The sequence below is a fragment of the Cryptomeria japonica genome, chromosome 8, assembly GCF_030272615.1.
Source record: "Cryptomeria japonica chromosome 8, Sugi_1.0, whole genome shotgun sequence".
In the NCBI taxonomy this organism is placed as follows: Eukaryota; Viridiplantae; Streptophyta; class Pinopsida; order Cupressales; family Cupressaceae; genus Cryptomeria; species Cryptomeria japonica.
Window position 1 is genome coordinate 286,456,523 of NC_081412.1, and position 15,827 is coordinate 286,472,349.

Consider the following 15,827-nt stretch of genomic DNA (forward strand, 5'->3'; position numbering starts at 1 on the left):
AAAAAGATTATGGGGTTAAATTAAAATGTAAAGCTAGGATTAAAGAGTAGGTATTTAGGAAACGTGGTGTCATATGTATAAGAGAAAAAAAAAAAAAAAAAGATAAATGAATTAAATAAATAAATGTTTACTTAATTAATAGAAGAAAATCTACATAAATTAAATAAATAAAATATTTATTTAATTTGAAAAAAAAAGGAATAGGATTAAATAAATAATAAATATTAATTTAAAATTAATAAAAAATAAAAAATTAATTAAAATATTTATTTAATTAAATAGACCAACATTAAAACAAAATAATTAAATTAATAAAAAAATATTTATTTAATTGAAGGATGATTTTAGATATCTACACAACCATTTTTGAAACAATTTTTTAAATCACCCCAACCTTTAGATCGCTATATTGTAAGTTTTTATTTTGTAGTCTCATTGTAGCTCCTTGTGCTTTGGTGCCTTGTTGTGCTTCATGCTCTCTTTATACTGCTTACCTCACTAAAAACAAAACCTTCATTATGAAACACAACCCTCGAAGCGCTTTCCTGCTATGTTTGATTCTGGAGTTCTTCCTTATTCTTTCCCTCGAGAAGGCTATCATTATGATATAGGTCATACCTAAAAGGAAATTTCCCACGGTCAATCTGCTGCCACCCTGAATCAGAAGCTTTCCGGAAAGGTTGTAACATAAAAATAATAGTTGAACCTTCGTAGCCTTTAACATACAAAATAATTCACCCTGCATAACATGTTCGAACAAAAATAAAGCTTGCGAAATTTCCGAGGAAACTATATATACCAACACCATATAAGATAACTTGGAAAAGGATTCATTTTCTCAATCAAAACTTTTTGCCCAAAACTGCATATACAATCCTACTCTGCCAGAAAAAACCAAAAAGACAACTAAAACTCTGCTCACTTAAATAGAAGCTTACTAGGAGAAATTCCAAGTTCCCAATTCCTTCGAGGATTCCAAAAGGATTACCCATTTTTCAGAATCTACTTTTTTGGGACAAATATCCATGAATTCCTAATTAATACTTACCCAAATACGCACCGTAATGTCTTTTACAATTGCTCTGGAGATATCTTTGAGAACCACTCAATTTCTACAGAAGCCTATGTACAGATTTTTCACAAGAAGAAAAGCCAATAATTCGGCATATATATCCTTGATTTCTTCAGATCGGGGTTTCTTCACCATGCATGGACACATTTATAAATCAGACATAAAGACCAAAGACTCGCATTTAACTTCTCTTAAACCGTGTCCTTTCTCTGAATAACGTTATCTTTAAACACTTCGTGACAGATAGCACATCTTCGAGAAGATTAGTAATAGGTATGGAATTTTGTACAAAGATAAATTCAAAGAGGATTAAAATTTTCTTTGGAGTTTCCAACTTCTATGGCAGTTGGAATAAACATCAAATCTTTTCATATCACACAATATGTACTAAATACACTCAAAATTCTTTATTTATAAGTGATGAAATAATTAAATCTTTAATCGCACTACTGCTATAATTTGCAAAACATATTCTTCCCTCTGGTTAAAAATTATGGATATCTGGACCAAACAGGAATTACCATTAACTAACAAAGTGAATTGTTTTGCAGAAGGTCAAAAAACCATTTATAGACAACATCTCATGTTTAGACCAAACCACGCAACCAATTTTATTTTGCGAGAACTTGAAGCTGTGCATTAAATTTAAAAAACTCTGTAAGAATGGGTGGGAAATGGTATATCAGCAGATAATTGATTGAAAATTCCTAAATCCTAATCTACCATCTATGAATGTAATCAATTGTATCAATACAAAATAGGAGGCTGATAAAATTTGAGGCATCATCTCTCCTGATCAATACTTTGTAGAAACAAATGGACCGAGAATAACTGTCCTAATTAAGACGCCTGCCCACAATCATCCTTGCTGTTAATAATATTCTCCATTAGTTTCCTCAAAAGCACATGTCCAAGCAAAGATGGAGCCCACTAACCATCTCAATCAATCATATCTCATGGGCTACTCCCAAATATAGAAAAAATTGGACATGCCATGCAAAATGAAGGCGCGTGCCCTCTGGTTAAACTGCTTAGAAAATTTTATAAAGTAAATCCCATTATATTTGAAAACATTTAAAATTTCCAGTTTCCCACCATGTTTTTTGAAAGGAAAATACCAGCAGCACAGATTGGCCTGCACTGATTAATTAATATTAAATATGATGTCAAGAAAGAAACTCCTTCAGTCTCGAGCACTGAACAAACTTCCTGTATATCACATGGACATCAATCCATCATTATTTCACCAAGCAATGTATTCATGAAACAATAGAACAGATTCAATTAGTCCAAAACTAATCAATTCTTTTCGTCATTTAATTTCCTTCTACTCGGTAGTATATATATATGTTATCAACAATAAGTAACCACGTAAATTTTTTAAAATTACCATGACTACTTTCATAGCCTTCCTTATCTTGTTAATCTGATTTGTGATCTGACTTGCCAGCTGAATCATTGACTTGTGATGAGGAGTCAGCTGAACTTGATTCCGCAGATGTCTTAGACTCATCAAACTCCAACAGCTGAGAAATATAATCCAATTAGACTCATTATTGTGTCAAACATCAACAGAAAAATTCATCTAATGAGCAATCAAGGAAATCTTGTTAAGAGATGCACACTTACAGGCTTGATTTCCCCATTCAAAATGCAATGTACTGCTAAAAATCCAATCACGCCAGGAACAATATATAGAAGGGCAGGCTGCAAATTTCAAAATGACAATTTTGAAGAATATATACAAATGACAGAAACAATGAAAAGCAAGATTCTGCCACAATGTGTAGAATAAGAGCCTTCCACCACACATTTCTTTTATCTGATGCCTTAAATGAATTCTCCCCAACTTACTTGTGCTGCTTGAAACCAGTTCATCACAATGATTGTGACAATAAGACCTACTGAATAACCAAAGAATGCACTCCTAAAATATCGCTCCCCCTTTCCTCTTGAGACATCAAAACGCAAAGCCAAAGCCACAAAAATTCCTGCAAACAGATATGTAAAAGATGAAATTTCTTGCAAAATAGAGATGTAATCTGAAAATTGAGCTTCATGGTTAATTAATGGCTAGAATCTGTGAAATCAGATCCTATAGGAACCTCTGCCATACCCAGACTGGTCTGACCAAGGTTCTACTCCCAGGGCCCAAGCCTGACTATTTGACCAAGATATGTCCTGGACCAGAACAAGCCAGGTTCTGCTCCAAGTCCCCATGCCTGACCATTCAGCTGTATGTTCCTGGGCCAAAAGTTCAGGCCTGGGTGCAGCTGTGGGCAAACCCAGGAAAGACCCAGGTCAAAATCAGGTTTCAAAAGAAACAGAGTTTTTCAATGAAAAATCAAACAAAACCTAGCCAATTTTAAGAGTGCATTTTTTGAAAAATTTGGGGCTCGGTTAAAAGCAGTAAAATTATGAAAAATGGTATCTACCATGAATGTCTGTATGGCCTCAAATCCTCTAATTTGGGCTTGATGGTATAGGCTCCACCTCTCAGTACCTTGTTTCATGATAGGGAATGCTCCAAGACCCCCACAAATTAAAAAATTGTTTGTGTTGCACTGGATGGAGCAGCACTTTTTTCCAGTTAAATCCAGAGTAATTGAATTTCACATACAGTTTTGGTTTGCCAGGTCAATCCCATTTCAGAGTAATGCTAAATGATATAAACCATAGAAGCAAATATCTTTCTCAGGAACATCTCAGCAAACCAAAACATAAACATATTTTCAATTTATCAGGATATCATAGGCAAGCAGCCTCATTAGGTCTGGTTTTCCAACTTCAACACGTTGATCTACAAATTAAGGATATCCTGGTTGGGTTTAACCAGTGGCCATAGAGGTCTGGCTGCCACAACAGGTCCCACTTCTTTTGTAGGACAAGCAGGATGTTGGTGGCCCTGTCCATTAAGATGCCGTGCAGTATGAGCATAGCTCTAAGATTTTGCGATAGAGAGATAAAGGAAGGAGCTATTGTAAATGGTTTTAATATCACTACTAAAACTGGATTCAGTTTTGTGGTTATTTCTGTATTCTCCCCCCAGCAGAAGCTGCTACTCACAATCATTGATCGAATACTCAGAACTACTGAGGTGGATCAAGCTAGCACTTAAGAGGTTGCCAATGAAATATCTCACTCGACTCAAAAGTTGTCCAATGCTTGTTGAGACTGGCACTCCTTGGCCAGTGTAGTAGCCAGTGATCCATGCATCGATAGGGGAGTACCCCACCAATGAACAAGAGCTTGCAGCTGAGCGTAGCTGAAATAGGTAGGCCAGCCCTATAGAATGCCAAAAGGCTCCTGCATATTAGTAAGAAGAGAGAAATAATAAACAAAGTGCAAAAGTATCTATCAGTCAGCCCTGGTAGCACCTTTCTACAGCTATTAAAAAAGGTTGAGGGCACTTCTGACGGCAACTTGGATCTCCAAGATTGTTGTTGGTTCAGAGCCAAACCATTAGAAATTGGAAAAGTTGAAGACCCTCCTTTCTAAAGAGAATATATATATCAGAATGGCTGAACCCATCCATACTGAATTTGTAAAAATATAAAGCAAACTGCCAAACCCAAACCTAAACCACTGACATAGACTAGAAACTTCTCATTGCGCATACATATTTTTAATGAAATTGTGTTTAGCACCATTTACCTTGCTAGTTGTATAAGAATATTTTGAATCTTCAATCTATATTACAGTTTAATCGTTGGTGGCATATATTACTCAAAATTGTGTTAACAGTTAAAAACACAAATTTTCAAAATCTTCCATATTTGATTTACAAATTAAAAGACAAGGCACTCTTTGCACTGACTGACCTGGAATGACAATATCACCAAGCCCAAGCATAGAATATGGCCGTGCCAAATCTGCTGTGGGAAACAGAAGCTGCAGAAAAGCAAAAGAACATAAATTTAAACTATTAATTGAAAAAAAAAAATCAAGTGGAAAAATATCACCCAATAATTTTATCAATAAAATATTTTGCCAACTAATTACTTGGCTGGGTAATATATACAAACCAACCTTGATTGGAGCATCAAAGGACTTGGCAACGCTAACCATCACAGGAGTGAAGAAGACCCAAAAAATATCATATACAAAAAGTCCTGCCTGTTAAACAAATGCTAAAACAAAGTTAAGTTTCAATCATGGTGCAACACATAATGATTCCAACAAATCATTTTCTGCCCTGTTTTTGGAATCTCTAAGAAAAGGATTCCAAAACACCATTTCAATTATACAATACTAGACACAAACATTGGAGGCCGAACTAAATCTTAAAAACAATGTAAAGTCTAAATATTTGTTTAGTCATTATTTTCCACAACATTTAAGCTAAAATTTCTTGTAGCATTTTACCCTCTACTCTCTGGTCTACTACTACCATGTTGACTCTGAACTTCACTCAAATGAATGAATTTTTAAGGTAAATTTTGAGGAGCACATATGACACAATAAGAAACAGTATTGAAACAATATGGAAGAGACAACGTTACCAAGAGGATTGCACCGGTTTTGAAAGATCCAAGAGACAACATCTCAATTCCCTGCAAAATATATCCCATGGAACACACAAGATATTATAAATCTAATATTTCATGAACTTAATCAATTGATTTTTTTTCCAGCTTATTTGTTAATGCAGATGGTAGACATCTTCATACAAAATATCAGGTGCAGATGAATAAGCATAAAAACTTAACATACAACCAAAACCAAAAGGTAATCAAAGATGAAGTGCATAACAAACATAATTATGGCGGACAAGTTAATTTGTTTCTAGGAAAGAAATATAGACTGCTTGCACATGTCTTAACACTCCATAAAGCTAAAGACATCAGAATTTTACTATGCAATGAATGATTACATAATTACTAGAATCGGCAAATGTTAGAAGAAACGATACAATGTTTTATAATAAAGTTTGGAATTATAAATATATATATAACAAGTTTACAAATTATAAAACCTAAGAAGCATCCTCAGGAAGCTGAAAGAGATACCTTTGATAGCTAAAAAGTAACAGCATAAAACATCCAGGAAAAAGTGATTACAACAGCATGAGACTGTAACAGAAAAAACAGCTTGAAGATATAAAAACTAGGAACTAAGAGTATTAAGAACAGCGCAGATATTGCTCTCAGCCAGACATTGCTGATTGAAAGCATTTCAAAAGAAGAAACAGTTTTATAAATCAACAGAAATGCTAGACTGATTTTGCAGATACCATATTTAATTCACTGAACTGGTATTTCATGCCAACCAATGCGTTGTTACTAATTCATGCAAAAGGAATCCAGATCCCAACAAAATTAGGGTGACTAAACATCAAAATGGGATCGATATGGTAAGCCAAAGCAGAAGTATAAGCAGCAACCAAATTCACAGATAATAGTTGAATAAATCCACGACACACAAAATTCTTCTGGAACAAAACAGAAACAAAGTGCACAACTGGATACATCAAAAATATTCACTGGATTGTTTGCATAAGAGTTTTGGCAAACTCGCCTCCCATAATATTACTTTGTAGGTTGAGGTGGACCATGGCCAGGCAAAGTTATTCCTTGATGAACTTTAGCCTTACATTACCTTAGATCTTTCAAAGACTATCTTAAGTTCCCTCAATTTACTTTCCACACGTTAGCAGATATTTCTGATTAGCGATCAGCTAGACATTTTCATACCTCCAGTTTCTATTCAGACCCTAAAAGGACAGTTTGAAACCATCTCTTTAACCTTGTCTAGACTCCAAATTGTTGTCCATGCACCCATTAAAGTAAGTGGAATGATGCAGGAAACTGCTAATCCTCCAAAATGGCAATTCATAATGATCCATCAAGCAATTGTAAATATTACTCATAATCATTTTCATTATGCTTTTAGCATTCTTGATCCATAATTGATCTAATTCATCACCAAGATCACAAGCACGGTGACTATTTTGGAGTAGATGAACATGATTTTGGCCATAGTGGCATAACATTTACACCACATTGACACAGCAAACTCAAAGTGTGAATGGAATTCATTTACCTGTGTTTAAACCAGGAAAAACAAGATAGCTTTTTTTTAAAAAGAACATAAGTGAGTAATGAACTAGCATTTTTTCACTTTTTTACCCACATGGAAAGCAACAAAAATGTTAAGATTGGAATATTACCTTGTTTTGATGTTTCCAAACATGTCCTGTCTTCCCTAGGATGCTATAGATTATCCATCTACATTTCCCTTGTATACAAGCTCCTTAACTTTTGAAACCAACATAAGCCACCTTCATATGAAAGCAAGTCCCGGAACACTTCTCTTCAACCTATGTCATGAACAATTGATCACGAGACCATGAACTTCACCATATTTCACAGATCATAAAGCATCAACTCCAATGTCTGATTGCTTACTTATGCGATTAAATTCTGAAGCCATAAAGATTGCTACTATCAACAGAGACTACCATGTACTCTTACCTTTGTTGAACTCAATACTACTATTGTTGAACCAAGATACCACAACTAACTCTTGTATGAGAAAAAACCTCAAAGTGCTCTTCGAAGCCATAGAGCCTTGATACTATCAACAAAGGCTACCACGTACTCTATCTTTGTTGAACTAAATACTACTATTGTTGAGCCAAAATACCACACCTAACCCTAGGTTGAAACAAACCCTAAAAGTGCTCTTCCTAGCACTAGCATCACTTGCCTAGTCTAAATTTCCAAAGCCATGCAACATCAACTCTACATCTCCAACATACTGTTGTTTTTGTAACTAGGGTGAAAATAAATAGGAGATGGGTTCTAATTGCCGCAAGGCAACATTAGAACCCATCCAAAAGGACTGGGCCCTTTTCTTTGTAAATCGCACCTATTCATTTAGGTGGCGTGGAAACTTAAATAGGGCTGGGCCCTCTAATCTTTGCCAAACGCGTAATACTCCAGCTCAGTGCCCAAGGATAGGGCTTCACCAATATGTAACGTGCAAACCTCATTGTAGGGCCGAACCTATAACCGTTACTTTGTAGCGTGTGAAGGATATAGGCCCCAAGTTGGGCGGCAATAAATGTGGTTCAAATAAACCTTGGCGCCAAAACCTCCTAGCCGACTTGGAGGGTGATTAAGGGAGTTTAATCATATATAAATGCAAGCAAATGAAGTATCATTTAAAATCAGATACCACACACAATCAGCGAACTATCTCTGCTCCTCCATATGCGAAATCTGACTGAAGGAGTACATCATCTGCTGTGCTGGTATGAATACACCTTGAGGATAGTGAACTTGTTCTCCATGACAGCAAAGACAAGAAGATGACTGCGAAGACAATTAGAGGACAACAAACCACCATTGAAGGGCAGTGAAGCACAATCAAAAGGACAACGGATTTCTGTGTAAAGGCTTGCAAATCAGCACTGTGATTTCATGTATTCTAAGGACTGAGATAAGTCCGATCTTATCTATTATCTCCTGCTGTTGTATTGTGCCCTAGCTGGGTAAGTGAATCTACATTTTTCAGAATAATAACTAGATCTGAGGATCTGTTGTTGCTGGGTTTTTCCTCCAAGAGGGAGGTTTTCCCAGGGTAGCTTTTGTGTTGTGTGATCCTCTATTTGTATGCTTTACTGTGCAACTTTAGTTTTCTGTTTATTGTGGTTAATCTGATCATGAAAACTAACACATACCTCAACACATAATGAATTATATCTTTCAAGTATCAAAACATATGTTTTCCAATGATCCAATGAATTTGCCTCGACTCCACCATAAATAGCTCAATGCATTCCCTACAAAGCAAACAAATATTAGGTTGAGTATTCATCGAAAAGACTAGGGAATCTATCAGCAACCTATTCATTGAACGATACACCAAATTTGAATCTAAACCCACAATAAGCTTCAAATTTGGAAGAGTACTTGAGGACTTATAATACAACCATAACCTACCACACAAGATCTAGAAAATTTTGAACAAGGTTGATGTCCTTCTTGGAGACCAACTACCCCTTGCACCATGCTATGAGATTCACACTGCTACCTATAAGGATTAGGTCATCTGCACGCAAGACCAAAACTAACAGGTCAGATTTATCAAATAAATAGTAAATCTTATGATCTACAATAATTCTGGTGAAGCCCGAATTCAACAATCACTAATCAATTTGTGAGTAGCACCAAGCATGTGCTTCTTGCTTTAATCTATATAGGATCTTCTTCAACCTGCATACATGGGTCTCTCACCCATTAACCTCAAACCCTATAGGCTGTTTGACATAAAATCCTTCCTCTATCTTGCCATTTAGAATATTGTCTTTACATCAATCTGATATAAAGACTAATTAAACTCCTAACTTGTACTTAAATGCTCTTGTTTGTCGTGTGCTTGAGCTTGTACAATCACCTAGATTCAATCACTGACTTCCCTTCAAGTCTCACCACAATCTCCAAACAACACTCTATGTAATGGAGTGAAACTCGTCCTCTGTGGCATCTTACCACACCTACTTCAAATTTGGCTCCTCAAAACTAGAAGGCTCTACATTAACAATGGAAGACATCAATGCAATTGAACTCAGTCTTTTGGGGACAACTCACCCATATAGAAGTCTTTAGTGCTCCTTGTTCATGTGCCTCCTACAATGCTTGAGTAAGCCATCAAGGCTTCCTGATTATATTAAAAGGTAATGAGGTTTCTGATCCTTCATTTGAACCTATCTTAACTACATCTGAATCAGCAGCTATGGGACAACAACTTGTTCACCTCTTTCAATTTACATAGGAGGCCACTAAGACTTAAATGATCAAGCCTCCTCATCAAACTTCACATCTTGGCTCACTACTATCTTTCATTGTGATGAAACATAGACTTGTAAGCCTTGGTGAAATCACTATATCCCACAACACATTCTCCAAGCTAGAGTTTTCAAGCTTCATCCTCTTCTCCTTCCGCACGTGAATTAAACACAATTCCCAAACACCCAGCAATGAGAAACATCAAATTATCTACAATGACAATAATCATAGATAACTGGCAATGACAATACTAGCACAAACATTTGAAATGGTATATAAGGAACCCTAAGATGATTTTTGAAATACAAGAAAGTTGTGAAATTACAATCAAGTATCTCTGGTAACCATACTCAGCTTGACAACTTCGGTTTACACTAGTAGAGAATATGGTTACAAGTTATAATAGCAGATGTTCAGATTTTAATTTTTAATCAATTATTATTATTATTTAGAAAAAGAAAATAGGAACACCCAAATTTATAAAACCTCTAAAGCACTACTCAATCTACACACTTGAAAGTTAGAACCATGACAAACTACCATCTGAGTTGCAAAGCTTTGTCATTAGTAAAACTAGAAGCTGAGTGTAAACCGCGTACAATAAAATTTTGCACTGTAGTTAATCCCTACATTCACATAAACATTTTCAAAAGTGATATGCTATTTACAATTACAAACCTGTATACAAAATGCCAATCCCAAAATGTTGTTTGCTAACCAATGCTTCTTCAATGCATACCATGTACAGAAAAATGTTCCAGGTATAGCAGCTACAACCTGTGATTTTGTGAATTCTACCTCAACAGCTGCAATAATACAACGAGAACCACAACTTAGCTACTAATTGAACTGCAAATACCATACAAAACAGAAAATATGCACCAAACAGCGAGGTTTCATCTAGATTTAGAAGCTTCTATTAATTGCCTGAATATGAAATCATTATAATTTATAAAGCATAAGCAAATACAATCAAGAATTTTCCTCCTTCCTAAAATACTCGTTGTATAAATAAGACATCTTTTAACAGAAAGAAAGAATCAAACTATTATTTGAAAACAGTTTGCATATCATGGCTCAAGAGTTTATAACAGTTTCAAGGAAAAAGAAACCAAACAACGTGTAGAACCCAGAATTTTTTTATAATGTTTGATATTCCCTTCCCATAAATAGCTAATGAACTCCAAAGAAAATCCCAGACCTCAGAATACTTTCCAGCATTTTATTCTCACTAAGCTCAAAAGAAATCATTTTCCCAAAACCAACACACCAACTAGCCTACTTCCTCTAGTTTTTGTGTTTCTAGTTGACACACTCAAACTTCCAACCAAATATTGGACCCTAGCCATCCCCTTTCCTTTGAGAGTCTGAGACCGTGTTCATACATTTCCAAGTTCTTATGTAGGTTCATCATAATACATATGGTACATGACACATATGATTGCTCTTACTATGTAATATCAAACAGATGAAATTCGACTCCACCTGATATAGTTTCTAGTCCATACCAAACATGAATAGACCTGAACAAAAAAAATGAGATTATTTTGAGAATGATTGTAAACTTTAAATTTGAAAAGTCATCACTGCTAACTCTGAAAGTCTGGTCCCTGTTAATGGAGTAATCAAGAATCAAAAGTTAAGAACTAGTTCTTTCTGTAGAAGTTCTCCAGATATTTTTCTACAGCTCAATTTTGACGGGGCTTCTTGCTGGAATCCTGGGTTAGCTAGAGCAGATTGCCTTCTCAGAGATTTTTCGGATGACTTAATCAGAGGCATTTCTTTCTTCTCAGGCCATTCAACAAATAATGAAGGCTGATTTGAAGGCTCTTCTTGAAGGTTTGAACCTAACTGTCCCTGTTGGGTGCAAGAAATTAATTATTGAAGCGGATTCTTTGCTGCTCAATAATTGGTTATCAAGAGAAATGCTTCAAATTGGAAATTTAATAATTACCTTTACAAGCTTACGAAATATATGATGGGTTGGACTATTGGAGGAAAAAATGTTTTTGAACTACTATAGAGAATGTAATAAAACAGAAAATCTTTAAGCAAATGCCGAGGTTGATTGATGCACCTTGTCAGAGATTCTACGTGAATAAAAAGATTCTTGGGTTTGCCTCCCCTCCCTCCTTGGAAGAGAGTGGCCTCAAATTATGATCTTTGGGTTTCTAATCTCTTAGTATTTAGTTTTTTCTTCCTAGAGGAATTAAATTACTAGGGATTTTTTTGGTAGGGAATAACGGAATTATTAGAATATTTAATTATATTTTAGTCACCTATATTGAATTCCTTGTTTAATGGTCATTTAGCTTTTTAGTTAATTAGCTTTTAAGCTTTATTTAGTATTTAGTTTTTTCTTTTTAGTTAATTAGCTTTTAAGCTTAATTTAGCGTTTAGCTCTTTAATCTTTTACTTTAATGTTATGTTCTAATTATAGAACATTGTCTTGTAACCTCTGTATATACGTGTGTATATCGTTCAATGTAATCATCCAATTATTGAATCATTCATTCAATTTATTTTTCATGGTATCAGAGCATGGAAATTAAAAATTTCGAAATTTTTTGTTATTAAAATTTTTCGAAGTTTTTTATTGAAGAGATTTTTTTTAAAACTGTTTTTTTTTTAAAAAAAAAGAGCAGATTTTTTTCTCTTCCTAGGCAGATTTTTTTTGTAGGTTGAAAATTTTCCTAGGGTTTCTGAAATTTTCGACTAGGGTTTTGACCCTTCAGTTCAAGTCAAAATTTTATTCTAGTTGCAGATTCTTGGTGGGTTTTTTGAGACCTCAACTGGGTCATCGTCAAATTTTTCTGGGTGCATCGTTTTCCGCGCCTCAATTTTTGAGCTGTCGGATCTACATTCTGTTTTCAGATTCTTGGTGGGTTTTTCGAGAGCTTTTCTAGGTTGGTCTCAGATTTTTCTAGGTGCCTCGTTTTCCACAACTCGAATTTTGTGCCAACGAATTTGCCTTGGAATTATAAAACAGTCAGCGATTTTTGCTAATTCTGCGGACGTTGGGAATTTTGGTGTCTTTTGGGCGCCGTTTATGTTGTACATCCGACCTAGGGTTTCTGCCCCTATTTTTTTTGCCTTTTTTTTTTTTTAAATCATCAATATTTTTCTGGTTTTTTACAAAAAAATCAGAGGTATTTTTTTATTTTTTGCAAATTATTATTTTTTTCTAACTATTTTCAAGAAAAATTTCAGGTTTTAAGTTTGCAGAAAATTTTAATTTCTGGGTTTCTTCGAAACCCCGAAATTCGAGCCTTATAATTAGTGCCAGAATTCTCCTCCAGGGTTTCAGATTTTTTGTGCAGCTGCTTCTATTCTGATTTTTTAATCAGATTCTTCTGTCTCATGCTTTCACTAGGTTGACCTCGTTCAACCTCCATTTTTGTGATGGCATCTTTGACCAACATCATGTTGGAACACAGTCAAAAGTTCAACAGCTGCCACAACACCTGGAAACAGTGCATTTTCACGATATCTGAATATTGTTACTTTTATCAAATTGATTTAGGCCCGACCTCGTCTTACAGGTCCCAGGGTTTTCACGATTTTTTCCTGAAAAATTGTTTGTCGGTTTTCTGATTTTTTCCACAAAAAATCATGGGAGGGTTTTCACGATTTTTTCCTCAAAAATTGTTCGTAGGGTTTATAATTTTCCCTTAAAAATTATCTCATCTGTAATTCGTGATATTCGCGTAAGATTTTAATTATCTGGGTTTTACCCTTTTTTTCCACAAAAACGATGATTTGTAACCCTCACATTTCTTGGTTTTTTTATTTTCTCCTCAAAATTGTAAATTACAGATTTCTTGGTTTGACGGTTTTTTCCTCAAAATTGTGCTTTGTTGCAGTTAGTTTGGGCCGCACCTGCCAGGGCGAACATTTGCAACCGTGGTATCTTGCAGTCAGTTTTGGAGTTGGTACTCTTCTGCAAAAGGGTTTGTCAATTTTTCCTCAAAATCATGGTTTTAGGTTTCAGTTTGGTTACCCAACGTCAGGTTCGATGGATTTTGGTAATCTTGGTCATTAACACTTTTCAGATCCAGGGAGGGTCTCCACCGCAACAAAGTGTTCTTTTCATTTGTGATCAAAAGACTTGTAGTGTCTTCTGTAGGGTAGTTAGTAGATAGAATGACCATTAAGGGAGGGTATTAGAATATTTAATTATATTTTAGTCACCTATATTAAGTTCCTTGTTTAATGGTCATTTAGCTTTTTAATTAATTAACTTTTAAGCTTTATTTAGCATTTAGTTTTTTCTCTTTAGTTAATTAGCTTTTAAGCTTTATTTAGCTTTCACGCTTAATTTAGCGTTTAGCTCTTTAATCTTTTACTTTAACGTTATGTTCTAATTATAGAACATCGTCTTGTAACCTCTATATATACGTGTGTATATCGTTCAATGTAATCATCCGATTATTGAATCATTCATTCAATTTATTTTTCAGGAATGGCTTAAACCACACACACTAAGCTTACACTTCTAGGATTAAAAGTGTTAAACACTAAGAGTTGACTGACATTTTCTAAGTTTAATATGTTGTTTAATGTGTGTGGTCACACTAAGAATACACTTCTAGGCTTAAAAGTGTTAAACACTCAGAGTTGACTAACATTCTCTAGGCTTAATATGTTGCTTAGTGTGTGTGGTTTAAGGCTAGCCGGGAATAACTCCTTGATAGAGAATGGCCTCAATTGATTATGATCCTTGGGTTTGTAAACCTTGGTATTTAAATTTTCCTCTCCAAAAGAAATTAAGTAATTAGGGATAAACTTTTGGAGGGAATTAATGGTAGGTAAAAATGGAGATTGATCTTTCTTAAGTTCTTAACAGTTTAACACTAAGATACCGAATCAGAATCAGTTACAGGTATGGGTATGTGAGTATTTGTCCCAGTATGATAAAAAATTGGGGCTGCAAATGTTTAAGGCTAGTATTTAAAAATTAGATAGACATTTCTAGACTGATAGCTCTTGGTGTTAAGATCGATGTGTTTAATATATCTATAATAGGTTATCTACAATTTTAATAAATTAATTACTGCATATCTTAAGTATATAACTATCTCAATCATATCAAAATTTTATGAAAATAACTTATTTCATAGTTGTTTATATATTATTTTATTTTCTCAAATGCATAATTTTATCAAGATTTAGAAAAAGAAAACCAAAATGACACAAATACAAAATAGGAACTTGTTGTTTAATGAAAATAAATTATTACTTTACCAAGTGATTATATTTTTCTATTTGAGAATTAATAATTAATGTTTATTTTAAACCACTGCATATACACAAAGAGATGAGCAAAAGACACAAAGATATTTTATTTAGTTACCAGTTATTTTATTTTACTTAAAACTATTTTATTTAATACATACATATAAGGGACACAGAATCTTAAGAATTACTTTAGTTTATCCACATTGTTTATATTATTTTTATTTGAAAGTTAATACTAATTTTATTTTACTTTTGTAAGTTACTTCTGATTTTACATTTTGGAAAGCCACCATTCATTATTTCAATGATTCTTTTGTTTTGTTTTTCCTTTGAAAAGTTTAATAATTTATATGTTACTTGTTAATAGCTTCATTCGTAGGTCTTCATATACATTTTTAAATTTTCATGTGTTTATAAATTTATATTTATAAATACTTTTTTCCTTTTTTCAATTTTCTTTCACGATCACAACATTAGATGTTTCTTCCCCCTACTGTCATTGCAGGTTATGCCTCTCGATGTTGTTATATATAGAAAGATAGATAAATGCAGAAGCATCTGAATCTTCAGGGGATCTTGTGTCACCCAGAAACAGTAGTATCAAATTTTGGCTTCATTAGGAATTATTTTGCTTGTTTTGCTGGAGGTCAAATGGCTCCTTATTACTGCAGCAATTTTATGTTACCATCCATGTTCAACTATATAATATTCTTCAGATTTGGAGA

General features: G+C 34.2%; 1 protein-coding gene across 1 annotated transcript in view; it reads right to left on the minus strand.

The window, feature by feature from the left end:
• Positions 1 to 1,711: 1,711 nt before the first annotated feature.
• The window catches only part of LOC131035858 (signal peptide peptidase), a 52,177-nt gene continuing 38,061 nt past the window's right edge, over positions 1,712 to 15,827 (minus strand). Inside the window, exons 5-12 of the mRNA XM_057967600.2 lie at positions 10,543 to 10,670; positions 5,575 to 5,625; positions 5,102 to 5,188; positions 4,894 to 4,963; positions 2,927 to 3,063; positions 2,702 to 2,779; positions 2,463 to 2,598; positions 1,712 to 2,281 (exon numbers count right to left, since the gene is read on the minus strand). Of these exons, the coding sequence (XP_057823583.1) occupies positions 2,494 to 2,598; positions 2,702 to 2,779; positions 2,927 to 3,063; positions 4,894 to 4,963; positions 5,102 to 5,188; positions 5,575 to 5,625; positions 10,543 to 10,670 (656 nt within the window). The 3' untranslated portion in view covers positions 1,712 to 2,281; positions 2,463 to 2,493. The remainder of the gene's footprint in view (positions 2,282 to 2,462; positions 2,599 to 2,701; positions 2,780 to 2,926; positions 3,064 to 4,893; positions 4,964 to 5,101; positions 5,189 to 5,574; positions 5,626 to 10,542; positions 10,671 to 15,827) is intronic.